At 41.7% G+C, this 18223-nt stretch overlaps 1 protein-coding gene across 3 annotated transcripts in view; it reads right to left on the reverse strand.

Moving 5' to 3' along the window:
- Window positions 1–18223, reverse strand: part of HECW1 (HECT, C2 and WW domain containing E3 ubiquitin protein ligase 1) — a 439971-nt gene that overhangs the window by 259358 nt on the left and 162390 nt on the right. For all 3 annotated transcript variants that reach the window (XM_019483377.2, XM_019483376.2, XM_019483378.2), the window contains one exon: window positions 9715–9822. In XM_019483377.2, the coding sequence (XP_019338922.1) occupies window positions 9715–9822 (108 nt within the window). The remainder of the gene's footprint in view (window positions 1–9714; window positions 9823–18223) is intronic.

Raw genomic sequence — 18223 nt, forward strand, 5'->3', positions numbered from 1 at the left:
TTCAGTCTTTGCAGGTTAGTCAAAGATGGAAAGCTTGAACCAATAAGCAAATAAACAGATATTTACTTTTGATTCAGGAAATGCAGCCACATGCCTGCAGTGGCTCAAGCCAGGAGCTGGTGGGGGGGAAGAAGGAGAGGGTGCTAGAGCATAGCTCTCCGACACATAGCCAGCATGGGCTGTGTGTTCACTTCCTCTTCCTGCTGCCCCTGAGGTCTCTGGGATTTGCAGTCCAGACTCTCAGCAGCAGGACTCTGCAGGGTTGCCCATCATTTCCTCTTCCTGCTTCCACATGCTTCTGGGATTTGTAGTCCACAGTTGCAACCAGCACTAAGTAAGCAAGCAGGGCAGCTCCATATTCAGAGGGAAGGGAAGTTTAACTCCCCTCCCTAGCCCCAGACCCCAGCCAGGGTTTGCCTGGGGGGGCTAATGAGCCAGCCCTCACTGCTCCAGCAAGGGAGCAGAAGGGGAGGACCAGCCCAGCCCAGGGCTGAAAAATGCTGGGATGCCAGGGGAATGTGATTTAACTTGAACCAGGCAAGGGTCTGGGACAGAAGTTTCATATACCAGTTTGACCTGGATCAGTTAAGTCTGATACAACATTCAACCAGGTTTATCTTAAACCAGTTTCAGCCATTTTGAAACTGGTTTATGTGCACTGAACTTCTGTTACAGGTTTAAATCAGTTTCTGATCACTTAAACTGGGTTACGTGCAATTTCTGTCCCTAGCCTTGATATTTCTCTTCCTATCACTAATGAAAGAGGCAAGGGGGGACAGGGAAGGGGATAACTTACTGTACCAGGAGAGATGAGCCAAGGAGAATCAAAGAGAAGTGAAACAGAAAACATACAAATTACAAATCCTATTAAATATCAAATGGAATTTTAGAACTGAATTACTGCAGTTTTTGAACAAGAAATTTCAGTTTCTAAGTTTTCCCCAAAAGCTTACAAATTACCATAGAAACACTGATGGAAGATTTTTGGGGTTTTTTTTCAATTTAGTCCACCTTTTCTGCAGGGAAAAAAAACCTCTTGACTAGCTCTCCTGTCAAGTCCCATTGAAGCTCACTGGAGGGGAGTGCATTCCACATCTTACAGAAAGGTAAAGAAATATGGTAGCATGTTCCCCCCCACACTTCACTGGGTTGGAAGCAAAGGTGTGTTGAGTGGTGTTGGGGAAATGAAAAGTAAGACAATGATTTCTCTTGAGGGTGGAGATGCCTGTAGAGAGTAAGGTACTTGACGTACAAGCTAAGATTTCACTAAAGTAACTGCTGGATTTTTGCTGGTATGATCTCAACTCATTTAGTTGGAACCCTGGGATGCTATAACATACTTTAATTATTTGCACTTGAACAGCCCTTAAAACAACTTTCTAAAGGAATCTGAATGAGCATTTCAGAGGGGCACAGATAAAGGCTCTTGGCTTAGACATTTATATTTGCAATCTAAAAAGCACAAATTTGTAAACAATATAAAGCACATACTGGCCACAACTGCCCCAAAGTGCTCTCTCTCAGGCAGATGCATCAAGCTGTCTCAGACCTTGGACTTGTTTGGTTGCGTGATTTCTATACCATTATTCCCTTTCTGTTTCCCATACTCAACAGTGCTACATGAGTTGCTTTTTTCTGTTATTTGCAAGGCCTGTCTCCTGTCTTTGTCATCATTAAACTTGCAGCAAGAACAGGAATCAACTGAAATAAGACAACTGCACACTCAGCTGCTAAGCTTGGATATAGCTGCTGTGCAGAAGACAGACTGCACAAAGAAATATTTACTCCACTGCCACATGGTGTGTTCTATAGTGGATCCAGCAGATTTCAGATGGGGCTCTAGCCATTCCTAATGACAGTGCAGTTTTAATTTGTATAAGTGTTTTCACTCTAGTTTAGGAATGTGCTAATTTAGAGCGAGAACAAACATTCAGGAGACTTGGCTCAGATATAGGTGGCTTTGTTTCTCATTTTAAGCTGCCTAAACCTGAGTCCAGAGCAACACATACAAGTGTTTGCATGGGCAGCTGGAAGCAAGCAAGCGGAGTGGGGGGCAGGGGAAGAGGAAAAAGGATGCCTAGTGTCTTGGTTGTGGGGAAGAAAGCAGCCTGGTCAAGGTTGGGGGAGGGAGGAGCCCTGGAGCTGTGAAAAGTGGCTAGGCTTTCCCAGCCCTGGGGCTAAGTGAAAGACCCATGCAAGCATTCACTAGGCCAGGTTAATCCTTGCTAGATCAAGTTAACCCCATGCCAATCTAAAGTGTGTGTTCATCTGATGCACCCCTGGGCTAGGGATAGAACTCACACATAAATCGGTGTAAGTAATTTGAAACTGGTTCAAATCTGTACCACAAAAGAAGTTCAGTACATATAAACCACTTCCAAGATGGCCAAAACCGGTTTAAGGTAAACCAGAATGGATGTAGTATCAGACTTAACTGATTTAGGTGACATTGGTTTATTGAACTTCTGTCCTAGATCCCCCTCCACATTCAAGTTAACTCACAGTCCCCCAGCATCCCAGGATGCTTTGCACCTCCCCTGCCTTCTAGCCTGAGCCACTGCAGACACATGGCTGCATTTCCAAAATCAAACATGAATGCCTGGTAATTTGCTGATTGGTTCAATCTAAACAACTTAGACTAACCTGTGAAGATTGAACCAATTCAACCTTGAGCTTTTTGACTGTCTGTACTTAGCCCTGGGCGTTTAGATACACCTAAGTTCAGTTCGGAACACATGTATGCAGTCTTCGTGTACTGCTAACCTAAAGATGCAGCATTGTACTTCAAAGAAGTGGTCTTTTATGTTCCCTCCTTTTTGCTGTACAGGCCAAAAAATTTACCAGAAATTCCAATGAAGCAAAGCATGCTTGCTTTCTGGGAAAACTCAGTATAGCATTGTTATTTCACTGCAGTGCCCTCCAAGCTCTAACGCAGAGAATGCATGCTTCCCAAGTGGCACACAAAACCCCCAGGAACCACCTCTTTACATTTACTGCAGTTGGTTACCGTTTATCACTAGATGTCATAAAAACCGAATTGCCCATCTTCTGCAGAAATGCAAAACTAGCTGTAGTGTGACAGTGCCTCTGCAGCTGTTTCAGCTTTTTTATTTGCTGAGTACAAGGAGTAGGTGAGTTCAGTGCAGACTGCAATCATGCTGTATTTTGGAAGCAGCCATCTCAGTTGGCTAGAGATGCACACCAACTGCATATCCATATTTTAATATTATGTTACAATCTGGAAACTTACATAAGATGCAAAGGCACAACGTCAATGGAAAACTTATTGATGCCTTCTTTCAGGGGTAAAAAAAACATAGTTTGGTGGTTGTGATCAGAGACAATCCCAGCAGGGTGTGGGGCCTGCAAAGAGCTGTCCAACCTGTGGGGCAGGTGGGTGGGCTAAACTGCAGCTGTGGCCTCTCCGCCCAGCTCTGCGGAGCCCCACGAAGTACAGGGCCCGGGACAGTTGCCCCAATTCATACCCCCTGGGGATGGCCCTGGTTGTGGTACCGTGTGTTGTTGGATGTATGAAACATGCAATACTGTGAAGAATTAAGCACGTTTATTTGCAATATACTGGAAAGGAGAATGAAAAAAATAATTAATGAAGATTAATGAAAAAGTAATTAAGAAGTTGACTGGTGGTTCACAACAGTGTCCTTCCTGGGACAAAAGAGATAAAATTGGTTGAGACTGATGGTCTCGTACTTAAGGTGTAAGACTGGAATCAAGGATTTCTGGGTTAAATTCTTAGGTCTGTCGCAGCCTCAGGAATATTCAAGGTCCCACTTTACCATTGTGGAAAGACAACTTCTTTTACCCCATTCTTTGTCTTGTTTATTTAAACTTGTCTTTTACCATATGTACATCAGGTGCCTATTACAGAGGGTCCCTGAGCTCAGCGACAGCCTTTTACAGAGGTAGCCCCAAACTCAGTGCTTTGGGCTCCCTCTGTAAATAGAAATAATAAATTCCAATGACTATGAAAAGTTCATTTGTGGAAAGTACAGAAATAGACTTGACCCTGGTGTGTTCTCTGGCTCCCATATTTTTACAGCAGTGGTTCTCAACCTTTTTAGACTTAAGGCACACCTTGGAAAATGCCAGCTCTTAGCTTTCATTTGTTTCACTACTTATTACTCAAAAATAATGAAGCCATTCTTCTGTAGCAAAGAACTCAGAAAAACTGTAAGTCAGAATGTTTGTGATACTAGATTTTTAGCTGAAATCTCTGGGTTGATCTTGTGAATCGCGTGTCGGTGTTTACACAACTCACAGTGCTAATACTGTGTGACAACCTTAAAAGGATTTTACAGCACCCAGCGTGCTGTAGCAGCCTCATTAAGAATCACCACTCTACAGCACAGGTTGCTTTAATAGCCACAGCATCACATGGGGTTACTGTGAAAACAATGAGAACGGAACCTTGGTTGAGATGTGGGCTGAGGCATACCACCTAAGCCTGATCCATGAGTCAAAGCTACCTGGGCCTTTGACTGGACCCAATGATCTTATGAGGTCTCCCCTTTCAGCCCTAATGTCTATGAAATCTATGAATCTTTATAAGCTTTACAAATGCCATATTCTCAATCACCTTTCACATCATATTGAACAGCATCTAATAGCAGAACAAGCTGGATTTAGATCAGGCACATCTTGCATTGGCCAAATACTACACATCACCCACCATACAGAAGATGGATTCGAGAAAGGGACTGAAAGAGGTGCTGTGTTTGTAGACTTATCAGTGGCATATGACAGTCAGCCACTGAAACCTGCTTGCCAAAGTCTATGATATGATGCATAACTACCACCTAGTGCAGTTCATCCAATTTCTAATGGAGAAGAGACATTTTTATGTAGAACTATGCAAGAAATGGAGCCTCTGGAGCTGACAATAAAATGACCTCCCACAAGGTGGTATTCTTCCACCAATCCTTTTTAACATATATACCAATGACCAATGCATACAGAATAATAACAGTGTCATAGATGTTGGTGATATATGCATCGTGTTGCAAGAGAAGGTCTTCACCACTGTCAAGAACAGACTGACATATATACTGAGCAACCTCTCAAATTACAATAAGAACCAGCCTCACACCAGCCCAATCAAGATGCAGGTCACAGCTTTTCACCTCTGCCACAGAGAAGCCAAGCATAAATTAAATATCATCTGGGATGGAATCCCACTGACTAATCATCCAAACCCTGTGTACTTGGAGATTACATTGGACTGAACCTGTATGATTAGGGGCATGGAAGATAGACCCTATGAGAAGAGATTCCAGGAACTGGGCCTGCTCAGTCTGAGTAAGAGAAGGCTGAGAGGTGAGTTGATGACTGCCTACCAGTACATCAGGGGTGAGCATCAAGATCTAGGGGAGCAACTCTTCAGGAAGGCACCTCCAGGGAGGACAAGGACCAATGGGCACAAGCAAATAGAGGGTAAATTCAGGCTGGACATAAGAAAAAAAAAAAAAAAACTTTTGTAAGGGTCACCAGAATCTGGAACACACTCCCAGCAGAGGTGGTGCAGTCACCATCCTTGGAGGTGTTCAAGATGAGGCTGGACAGGCACCTTGTTGAGCTTGTCTGAGCCCAACAACTTCCTGCCCATGGCAGGAGACTGGACATGATGATCTTGCAGGTCCCTTCCGGTCCTTTGATTCTATGAACTCTTATCTTCAAAGCACATGTAGAGAAGAAGAAAGGGAAAGTAAGTACCCGCAACAACATACTTTGAAAGTCAGCTATGTCAAAGTGGCGAGCAAATCCAGCTGCATTACGAATCTCTGTTATTGCCTTGTGTTACTCCACTGAAGAATATGCATGTCCAGTATGGGAACAATCAGTTCATGCCAAGAAACTAGACCAACATGGTGATGCTTGAATTGCCTGCTCACACAAACTGGAAGATCAAAACAAACATGATCATATGGGGCTACTCTAATGACATAAATATATGCAAGTGCAGTGATGTGTAGTCTATGGAGCAGCTGTTCGTTTACCAACTCCTTGGTGAGACCTGTACGCTGGAGGACCTTGCAGCAGCAATGGAAAGAGCCATTGCTTGTGCACAATTATGACAAGGTCATGAGAAGAAGCACCAGCAGCACAGGTTGCACATGGTTGTGACACCATACAGGGGGATCTTTGTGTCATGCTAAACTGACAACCTTGCCTAATTTCCAGGCTCTGGATGCAGTAAGTAGAAACAAGTATGCAGGATACATTTCCCAGCAGCACTCACTTGGGAGTCAGTGTAGCTTGCCTCAACTGTGACCTGCTTTTTCTCTTTGTTTTCTGTAGTTCAGTCCTTTAGAAGTGTTGTTTTTCAAAGTTAAAAAAAAAGCAAACCTAAACCTTTTCTCTGTTACTTGTCAGTTTGTTATGACGCTCCTCAATTTGTTATGACAGGCTTTGATTTTCCTCTCTAGACACCTAAGGCACAGACATTCACAGGCATGACAGGAACTTGGATACAGGACCACTTTTAAATAATCAGATCACCACACATTAATAAATTATCTTTTTTGTTTTGCTGGCTTCAAGCTAGCCTAGGCTGGATTAAACTGGGTTAATCAGCACATTCAAAAGCTGGGTGTATTTTATGCGAGAGCCCAAAGAATGAAGAAATTTCTACCATTGAATGAGAGGAAGAGATTTTGTGTTGTCATTTGCACATAGCACAGAAATAATTGTATTGCCTCTACGGAGGTTTAAAAATTATCCATACTCGTAACCCTTAATAACTTAGTCTAGATAAGCCATGTAGAGAATGTCAGGGATGTACAGTTTAAGCAGTACAGAAATAGCAGAAATTATTTAAATGGGAAGAGCTTAGCAAAGGTAGTACTGTTTTAAAAAAAAAAAAAATCATTTCCTTTTCTTCTCCCTCCATCTCTCACACATGCTATAAGAAATCCATTATGACAATATTCATAACTTCAGAACTCAGTGGCACTAGATTACTGTATAAATATTTCCAATAAGCATAATGACAAGTTGTGCATAATTTCCCCTTGGAATGCCATTTCAGGTTGATTTTCCTTGCCAACAATAATGGCCATTTATCCACCATGTCTTTCTGGAGTTTCTCTCTCTCTACTGCTATTAACTGGGAAACATGGTACCACTGTTTTCTTCTACTACAGTGTTCACACTACCTCTCAGCAGTTTAGTCTTCTCTTTGTCCAACTGCAGTTCCTGAACAATAACAGGAAAACAAATGTAATCTCTCTCTCTCTTGCTCTCTAACATGGAACCCTACTTTCTGTACAGTACGTTAACAGCGTTTGAAGTGAAATGTGTATACATTAAAGCTAAAATATCTCTTGTCACCTTATCATGAATTTTCTAAGAAGCTGGAGAGAAAGTTTCATAACTGGAACATTAAGAATTCTGAACAAAACATTCATCAACATTTTCAAGACCTAGTCCTAAAATTCACTCTCTCCAACTCCGCTTCACTAGTTAAAACAACAGAAGTTTCACCATTTAGTAATGGCAGCGTGAGGAAGCTGTTTCAAATTAGAGACTTTGCTTTAACTGTCAGACACTGCAGTATATTTCCTTCCAGAAATCAGAAGCTTTAAAATTAGGCTGCTGAACCTGACTACGAGTGCATTGATTGCAGAAGATGAAGAGTGAAACTTTAATGGTGCCCCTTCAATCCTCTGAAAAAATCCTCTTGATGGTTATCATTTGGAGCTACAAAAGACAGCCTGTAGCCTCAAACTACACAGTAAACTCTGACCAGTCTAGCAGATTGAATACCTGAAGAATAGTTACATGAACTAGAATAAATTCCTGTTCATGCCAGATATTTCAGTCAAAATCGATATGACAACATCTCCTTTAGCTCCTTCAGGGTGCATCTACAAGTGCAACTAATGTGATGCAATAAACTTTGGGGCAGTTTGCACTGGAATCAACTGCTCCCGGGCTCAATGTCTACATGTGGTCTGAGACAGCAGCAATTTGAGCCAGGGTGGAGCAGGCCCCCAGCTGGCTGGGCAACTGGGTGCAATTTATGTCCCCCGTCACTGTCTACACATGCATTTCAGCACAGTAAAGTACTCCTCTGTAAGACAGTACTGTCCCTAACAATACTATCCAATGGCAGAGTCAATTAGTTTACTGAGCCCTTATACCGGCACATATATAGACTGTGATACTTTACTGAAGAGCTAATTAGTCTACCCTTAGGGCGCATCCACACAAGCATGGATGTTTGGTTCTACAGGGACAAGTAGTGGTGGTGCACTGCTTCTTGCCCCTGGGGAATGATCATGCCAAGCACACTTTGGTGTGCAACAAGTTGCCTGGGGTGGCATAGGGAAGGCTGAGGCCAGCACTGTGCTGGCCCCAGCAGCCTTACCTGGGGTGCTGGGGGCCTCTTGGAGCTACAGCCATGGTCATCCTGCCAGGCAGAGCCTGGCTGGCAGCTGAAGCACAGCTCTGAGTGGCCCGGCTCCGCTTTTTAGCAGTGCATGCTGCCCAAATTTTTTTTCTGAATTATTTTTTTGACACCTCGTTATCCATGAGGTCAAAAAAAACCCATAGAAAAATAAAACAGTGCAGCGCATGTTTGGGCAGTATGCTCTTGCAGTGCACAGAACACTGCACTGTGCAGTATGTGGCGCTGCAAATGTGTTTGCAGTGCCACATACAGCACAACCGCGCTTGTCTGGACATGCCTTTAGTGTTTAAATTACACCAGAGAAAGATCCTCTTTCACTCCTTTAAATCTAGACAACCTTGGATTGCTTCCTGCTTGTTGACATATGACTTAGCACCTCCTTGCATCAAACTTTGATTTTGGCCCAGTAGAGTAGATGCAAGTTGATGCATGATAAGATTTCTCTATAATTACTTAGCCTTAGTCCTTTACCACAGAATTCAATGGAAATTTTGCTATTGACTTCAATTGGATACGGTTGAAGCCCTTCAATTCCTTTATGCTAATTGAGGCTGCCTTACACATTAGTAGAGTGCTGTTTGATGTAAGGGAGTCTATAGTTTGTATAACAGACGTTATTGTAGGACTGGAAATCAGTGTAGCAACGTTATTTTGGATTCCCTCCGACAGTTTGCAAGTTGATTATTTAGGTATAAATCATGGAGTAACGTCAATGTAGTTTTGGGCAGTCAATGTAGTTTGGCTGCCATGGTACAGCAGCAGCATGGGCTCTCTAAGGGCTGCCATTCTGGTGCCTCGCCAGGGGCTCATGCCATACCCACCTCAAAGTTACACTACTGAGATCTCTGACTTTGTCCCATTCTGTACAGAGCAAGCAGCCATCACAGTTCTCTGGTCAACTCATGAAATCAGTATCAGGTTTTCTTGAATGAGAACTGTTTACAGAGTTCAGGATTAAACCCTAAAAGTGTTTTATATATCATGCTAAAGTAACTCAGAACTGATGACAAAACTCACAACTAGGCTGCCAAGTGAATGTAATGCTTGATTATATCAGCATAAATAAATGCAGTTTGAGTTAGTATGCACCCAAAATTTGTGTGTGTGTTAGCAGGTCTGCAATTTATTACTCCATAAAGCATTTTGGTCCATCTCACTGTATACATTTTTAAGGCATGCTTGCCATTTCCTTAAGGACACACAGACATTGAATACAACCTAAAAAAAACCATAGTTCATTTTGCATTCACTGAACTGGACTATAGAAGAACTGAAAAGGTACTTACGCTCTACAAAGTAAGAACTGGCATCAATCTTCCAGATAATCTGACCCCGATGAGAACCATTGACCCCACGGTTCTTGTAGTCCAGAAAATTTTCAGACAAGACCTCATCTGCAGACAGGAAAAATAATCTTGTTAGCTGTCTGCCAGCACATCATAAGGAGTAAAAAGCCAGGCTAAAAATAAGGCCTAAACTCAGGCGAATGTACTATAGCTGATCAACAGTTTGACACCACATGTGGAAGAATTAGCTTTTAGTTATTTATACTTTGAACAAAGGTATCGATCCTTAAAACTCAAGTTTTATTTACCCATTGTTTAAAATATACAGTTATATAAAACTCATAAGAATTCAAGCAGTGGACATAATACAAATCAATTCTTACCCAATTCAAAAAATAAACAGTGAGATGAATGTTGGAGACTGGGAAGTAAAGAAATAATGTTCTTGCATTTCGTATGTCTCCCAAAGTCTCCCTTGTTTAGACATTTATTTTTCACTCATTCATAACTAATAGCAAATACAAGGTTCCTATCATGAATCAGAGAATCATAGAAGTAGGATCGGAAGGGACCTTGTAGATCCGACCCCTTGCCTGGGCAGGAGGGAAACTGGGCTCAAGTGACCCCAGCCAGATAGGCATCGAGCTGCTTCTTGAAGACCCCCAGGGTAGGAGCCAGCACCACTTCCCTTGGAAGTCGGTTCCAGATCCTAGCCGCCCTAACTGTGAAGTAGTTCCTACGGATGTCTAATCTGAACCTACTCTCCAACAACTTGTGGCCGTTATTCCTCGTTATCCCGGGGGGCGCTAGGGGAAACAAGGTCTCCCCCAAACCCTTCTAGTCCCCCCTAGTTAGTTTATAGACGGTCACAAGGTCCCCCCTCAGCCTTCTCTTGTGAAGGCTGAACAGGTTCAGGTCCCGTAGCCTCTCATTGTAGGGTCTGCCCTGCTGTCCCCGGATCATATGGGTGGCCCTCCTCTGGACCCTCTCAATGTCGTCCACATCCCTCTTGAAGTGGGGTGCCCAGAACTGGATACAGTACTCCAGCTGTGGCCTGACTCCAAGATCCCTTTCTGCCTCCGTGCTCTCAAGAAGGGAGTTTCCCATCTTATAAGTGTGTTGCTGGTTACTACTGCCCACTTGTCCGTATTGAAACGCATCCTGTTTTTGTTGGCCCACCCTTGCAACCTATCTAGGTCTTTCTGCAGTCTTTCCCTCCCTACTACTGTGCCCACCTCACCCCAAATTTTGGTATCAGCAGCAAGTTTGAACAGGTTGCTTTTCACCCCATTGTCCAAATCGCTGATAAAGAAATTGAACAGTGTGGGCCCAAGGACCAAGCCCTGGGGGACTCCGCTGCCCACTTCCCCCCAGGTTGAATATGACCCATCCACCACCACCCTCTGAGTATGACCCTTCAGCCAATTCGCAATCCATCTGACCGTGTAGGCATCGATGCCACAGTCGCCTAGTTTTTTAATGAGGATGGGGTGGGAGACAGTGTCAAAGGCCTTGCTGAAGTCCAGAAAGACTACACCCACGGTGACACTTGCATCCAATGCTTTTGTGACCTGATCGTAAAAGGCAATCAGGTTGGTCTGACATGACCTGCCCCTAATTAGTTATATCAGAACCAGGTATTCAAAAACTAAGATTCCTCCATAGAAAGATAAATCAACTGATTGTAATTATGGTATATTATGAGACAGCAAGCCCCAGACTATCAAGCTTATTTTAAAATAACAGTGACGGTCACTAATCTAAAGCAAGTCACCTCTAGACATTCAGGTAAAGGTGTGATAGGATCTGATGTGCGATCTATGCAATCATGCTATGCCACATGTGTGTGGCAGGAGGTGTGATCGTGGGATCCCACGTCAGATCCTATCATGCTTTATTGCCAGTGCAGGGAGAGCCTGGCATTGTGATCCTGGACTCCCCCTGCATAAGCAAGCTGCGAGGCTCACAGATGGGGCAATGTGTGGGGCACCCCTGTGGCAAAGAAGTGGCCACATATTCAATTAATGCCATGATAAGAACAAACCACAAAGTTATTCCACATCTTTTGTGGAACAACTCTATGGCTTATTCCTTGTTTTATTATGCCATTAACTGATTGAATGTGTGGCTGGGTCACAACTGGTTAATCATGTCTTAAATTTAACGTATAGATGGGGCCCTAACTTAAGAGACTGAACCATGACAGTGATTTGCTTGGATACAGAGGGCCACATTTGGAGCTTGCCAGGACACAGGCCTACAACCCCTAAAACTACATGCAAATCCTACCCCAAATTCATTACTAAAAAATTACATCCCGTTACACCATCCTGTTTACATTGAAAGTTTGCATTCAGAGAGGACTAACAATAAAACCAATCCTCAATATTCAGACTCTTGTCTTAACCAATCATTCATGTCTGTGAATGCATAGGCTGAAGCAATGACTAAGGACAGAACATGATGATTCTCCAAACCTTGACCTCATTATTCAAACTTTAGACTGAAATGGACTTTAGTTTTGTGAAATGTCCCAAGAAGTTTTCATTAGTAGGAGTCAGTGAGCACTCTCCTATTAAATAAATTCTTAGATAAATCTGTAGGCCTGTACAGGAATCTTCGTACTGTTCCCCCTGGGCAGAACTTCATCTTCAGCTACAAGGGATTCATAATCAAGTCCATTCTTACAAACACACATTTCATCGAGAGGCTCTTACAGTGTATGTATGTACAGTTCTATGTACCTAGTTACATCTTGCCCCCACAGAAAGCTATTTTGGTTAGTAGTTATATAAAATGTATGGGAACATAAAACACAGAAACATCTTGGTTTCAAATTCAGAACTTTACATTTTATGACATTAGTCAAGCTATTTAATTTCCTATTGCCTTGGTCAAATCAGTTGCAAAATTAAGTAAAAAAGCAAGATGGAAAAACAGACATTGTGCCTGAGTTGAATTCAAGTAAGTATACACTATAAATCAAATTAGGATAAATATTCTATTAGACAAACTTATGTTATTAGTCATCTTGGTGTACTGTCAAGATGACATATTCTTAGAAGTGCCACACTGTCAGCTATTCAAGGGCTCAGGCATTACAGAGCTGCTTCACTGACTTCAGCCTCTCAAGTGAAGCTCTAGGTGGTGAAGTAGGCTGCACATGTCAGACTGGCAATGCATCACAGAGTCATTCCACAGAGGTGGATGGATCATTGTGAACAATAATTCTGTGCCTGCCTAACCAGGTTTAAAAAATGGTCTTTGATAAAGAAGCCTCGACTTCAGAATAATGACATGGTTAATCAATAAAGCTGATCCTCTGGGATATTAATGATCAACTTCCAATCAGATGTGAAGGCTTTCAGAATATCATAAGATCAGGCCCAAAGACCAATTGTTTTCAACAGAAATAAGAAATTGGGGAAAAAGACTGATCTGTATCAGCTGTTTAAATGTAGTGTGCTATACATAGTATTGTTATTTTTGTCTATGTTATTTAAATTTATTACAGTATTTCACATGCATGGAAATACAAATCATGTATGTGCATATTACATATACTACATAGACACACGCACTACCATATATACTATAATTATACGATATTATACTACACACACACACAGGGGAGACTAATTAGCTTGTTAAACAGTTCTTAAATCAGTGCTCTGAAGGACTGAACTGCTGCAGAATTCAGAGCAAGATTTGTGTCCAGTAACTTGATAAAAGCATATAAGACTCTCTCAGGGTCACTAAGCAGTATACAGTGGGAGAAAGCAGAGGGAAACATGCTGAAGGTTAAGCTGATAACAGACTTCTTTTAAATAGAAAAGAACCTAAACTTTCACAAAAGAAAAAAGCACTAGGCAGATTAGGCAGAGTTATTTATTTCTTTGTTTTTACGCAAAAATATTTTCAAAGGAGCAAGATAAGTGGGTGTCTGACTCTATACTCTTTGGTGATATTCTCTTGAGGGATTTAAAAAGGAAATCCTTTTAAAGAGGTCACTAACGATTGCAGTGTTTAATTATAAATGGCACATGACATCGACAATACATTTTCCCATTGCTGATTTGCTACTTACCAGCAATTATACCATTAGTTTCCAGCACCAAATAGAAGTGGCAATTTTTTAGTGTACTGATGTCCTGCACCTCTGCGGTTACCCCACAACTGAATGAGTCTTATGGTGATTTCTCTCTTTCATTTATACTTACATGTTGGGGTTTTTGTGTTCTGTTTTGTTTTTAGTGTACAATTAGATAGTGAAAAGGATCAGAATACACATACATACAAGCACACACAAATCCTTTTTACTATGGGCACATCTACACATCGCTGTGCTTTAATACTTCCTTTTGGAAGTACTAAAGCATGGTGCAGTATGGGCGGTTACTGCACCATGTGCGCAGTGCACAGTTAGATTTTGCCACTACGTTGCCATAGTGCCACACTATACAGGGGGAGTGAGCTGCTAAGGCAATGTAGCTGCCAATCACATGTAGACCCACGTGATTGGTATGTTGTCATAGCGTGCTATGCGGCAATGTAGCGCATTGCTATATCGCGACAGAGTGACGTGTAGACACACTCTATGTAATTGTATATCACAAAAGAAAACACAAAAACCCCAAGCAGTGAGTTATAAATAAAGGAGAGAAATCATGCCAGAAGACTTGTTCAGCTGTGGGGAATATATACATTATCTCAACAGAAAAAACACACACACACACACACTATTATCTCAACAGAAAAAACACACACACACACACACACACACACACACACTATTGATTAAATCATGTCCATGATACTCAGACAATCAAAATGTATACCCATCATTTTCTGGGAGTACACCTAAGGGGTGCGTCTGCACGAGATACTACATCGCTGTAGCAATGCGCTACAGCGACCTAGCAGCGGTGGGCACAAACTGTGACACTGTAGCTACGTTGCTGTAGTGACGCACTCCCTTTTCATAGCATGCCGTGATGGCAATGTAGCGCTGTAGAGGCGCGTGTAGACATGCCCAAGGTACATAGTGCACAGTCTATACTAATATGAGAAAATATGATTTAAATAGTTTGCTAATATTACTATCAGTGGGGCTGGTAGCAATGCCTATACTTAAAGCTGCTCCCTGCCTTCCTTTATTAGACCCTGTTTTCAGTTGCTTGTAACTTTTTCAAACTAAGCAGGTTGAAATTTTCAGGCTGAATGTCTTCTATGTTACGTGTCTGCATTGAGCTAAGTTTTAGGAGTCTTGCGGGGAAAATAGTAGGTGCTCAATTACTTAGCTGTAGCCATACAGAGGTATTGAATTAAGCTTACATAGTCAAATATGAAGCTAGCATTTTAGTTTTCAATGTACTTTTCTAGGTTTTTTTTTCCCTCAGGAGCAAAATAAAAACAAATGATGTTATGCGTAAGTAACAATCTTCGTCCTGATCATAAATCAGAAGGGCCTGAACCCTGAGCCTTCAGAAGCACAGCACAGCACAGACATATACTGAAGATCTATGGTAGTAATGTTGGCTGGCAGAAATGGAAAGCTGTTTTCTCAGAGTTGCTGGATCCAGACGTTAGTTTTCCCCCTTGCCTGACCCTCCCCAATCTGTCGCCAGAGGACTGGGAAGCTCCTACTCTATGATGGGGATGTGGTACTGATTGTCAATTGATGTTAAAGGACTTTGGAGAAAGCAATCTGTCTGTCTGTCTCTCTTTTTCCTCACAGGAGTCTGGAGAGTCCCCATCCCATGTGTCTGTAGGGAGGGAACAATCAGATCAGGTGCTGGGGTTTACAGAGAAGAGAGTCTTACCTAGAGGAGCAGATGCTTATCTAGAACTACAATTTTCTTATTCTTGGCTTTATGTAAGGGCAATTGAGGGGATGGGTGGGGAGAGGGGTACAGAAGCAGGAGAAAATATTACGTTCTTCTGTAGAAGAACTGCAGCTATTGAAGTTGTGTCTGAGATATTAGATGATATCCTGGCGACCTGGTTTAGTTGGAAGGTGATGTACTTCCCGGCATATCAACATGCATCACGTACTTGTCCAATTTTATTCACAGATATCACTTCCACCTAACTCAAATTTGTGCATGGCTCAATACATATACACATTATACCTCCCCCCCATACCTAAATATAGAGACAATATATATTTTCAAGAGAATGAATATCTGTGTAAAGACAAACAAATTCCACTTCAGCTCTTGACTGAGATGTCTCACAAATAAAGGCAGTAACCTTAAAATACACTGTACACTTTCCCTCCCCAAGGCAAACAGCAAAATGCTGTGACTTACCTCTATACCACAGGCACAGCAGAGTTAATGCTGTTGCCTTTCATGTATTTCCATCAGACGCCAATAGCTTTAGACTTTTTCCAGTGAAGCACTCTCTTATACTCCATTTCCCTCTTTTCCCTCACCACTCTCCTTTATTTGAAAATATGCCTTAACCTTTCAGCTAGTTTGATGATTAGCTGGGCAATGGCATATTTTACTGTGCTAGGGACATCCTGCTTTGGGCATATCTTACTAAAAGAAGCATCTTACAACAGTCACCATAAATGAGGCTTTATCACCAAAGCAGACAATAATGAAAATCCGAGGGCGGAAAACTGCCCAATTCAGAAATTAGTTACTACCTATAATAACAATTTGCACTGTATCTTTCTCCTCAATGATTCCCTAAGCATTTCCTAAGTAGTAGAGAGAGCACTACTGAAAAAGCTACCTCTCAGATGAAAGGCAACAGCTGGCTGACAGAAAACCAGGCTGTTCTTTAGTAAACTAAAGGAAATTTTGACCAAGGTCAAGAAGCTGAAAGGTCCCAAGAAAACCATTATGGGAACTTATGCACTGCAAGCAATCTATACCTGTGGCTGGCAATTTTTTAGAGCCATAGACAGAAACAACCTGGCTCAGATCCAAGGTGGGCAAGTGCTCTGACTTGGTTACAAGAGCCACCACTGCTTCTTCCCTCTCCTCGCTCCCCAACTGCAGCACAGGCAGAGCTCCTTGTTACCCAGGCCCAGCATGGGTGCAGGCAATGCCCTCCTGCTGCCCAAATAGTGCCCCTGGACTCACATGAGCTGGATCCAGGGGCTTTGCAGGCTGTATGTTACCAACCCCTGGTCTATATTAAGCAGTCAAGACTTTGGTATTTGAGATCTTGCCCAGAAATCCCACAGACAGTAAACCAGGAGGAGTAGGATAGGGCTCAAGCAACAGAGGGAAATTTACAAATGATGGAAAATCTTTTTCAGTCAGTTTGGTTTCAGCTAAAATGAGAAAATAAGAGAAAACATGGCTGTCTTGCTTAGAAATGCATCCACTCCCCTTTTCATATGTTCAAAGAATAATGAGCTAAAAACAGACTGGACAGAGTAGGCTGCATTCCCAATGAAACAGATACCTGAAATTAGAGACAAATTCAGTGGCAAAGAGCTTTCTGAACTCAGCACACTGCTTAAGATGCATTAGCTTGATTTATCGTTTGAGGTAAAAGTCTTATTTTACATAAACTTAATATAAACTGCTGCATAAAAATAGAAACGTTTTATGCCTTGATCCCTTATAAATAAAAAAATGCTGCACTACTGGAATTACAGCAGGGTTTATGGCATCTATTTGATCAAATTTGCTTTAGTTTGGAATTTAAAAGTACTTTTGGTCAATAGGTTTATCTGACCTAAAATTACCTAGAGATGGCAGAATGCCCTTGATGATCATTTTCTGTGCAAAGTGGCCTACCCTATGTGATCTGTTTTTCAGTCATGGAAATCCTTCCATCCCACAATGTATGAATTACCAATAAAGTAAAATTACATAAGTTATGTATGCAGAAAAAATACTCATTTATTGATTACAAATTAAAATGAGCAGAGGAAAAGGCATATAAAACCTATGCAAAAAAAGAAAATTTTCTGAATATCAGTGTTACTTTTTACTAGTTTTCTATTCTTTTGCAAACTGATCAAGAGTCTTACAGCTAATATAATAATAGTCAACAGAGATCTTTCCATCCACTTCAGTGAGCTGGGTATCAGACTCCAAAAGTTGAAATTTTGCAACATTAATTTGTTTGCAAATTTCTGCTGCCTGCTTATTCATGTTATGTATGAACATAACACTGTTTTGATAGGTACAGTGCTTGTATAATAGCTATCATGCAGTAATTGTTTCATTTATTTAAAAACACACGTTGCATTATAATAAACTTTCCAATCACCACATCTTTGTTGTAGACACAAAAGGACACTGAACATATTCTCTGTGGCTGAATTACAATTGTGCTGTTTACAATTCACTCCAGTCCTCTCAAAGATTATTTTTATGGGAAGTGTTTTCAAGAACTAGGGCTTGATTCTCTAAGATGCTAAGTACTTTTTCCCCTCATCTGTCACAGACTCAAGTATGGGCTTGACTTTAAGAACATGTATACCTCCGTTTCAATCACTCAAGGCTTGGACCCCTATACAACAGTGAAAAAGGAAGTG

This window comes from Alligator mississippiensis, chromosome 5, assembly GCF_030867095.1.
Source record: "Alligator mississippiensis isolate rAllMis1 chromosome 5, rAllMis1, whole genome shotgun sequence".
Taxonomy (NCBI): domain Eukaryota; kingdom Metazoa; phylum Chordata; order Crocodylia; family Alligatoridae; genus Alligator; species Alligator mississippiensis.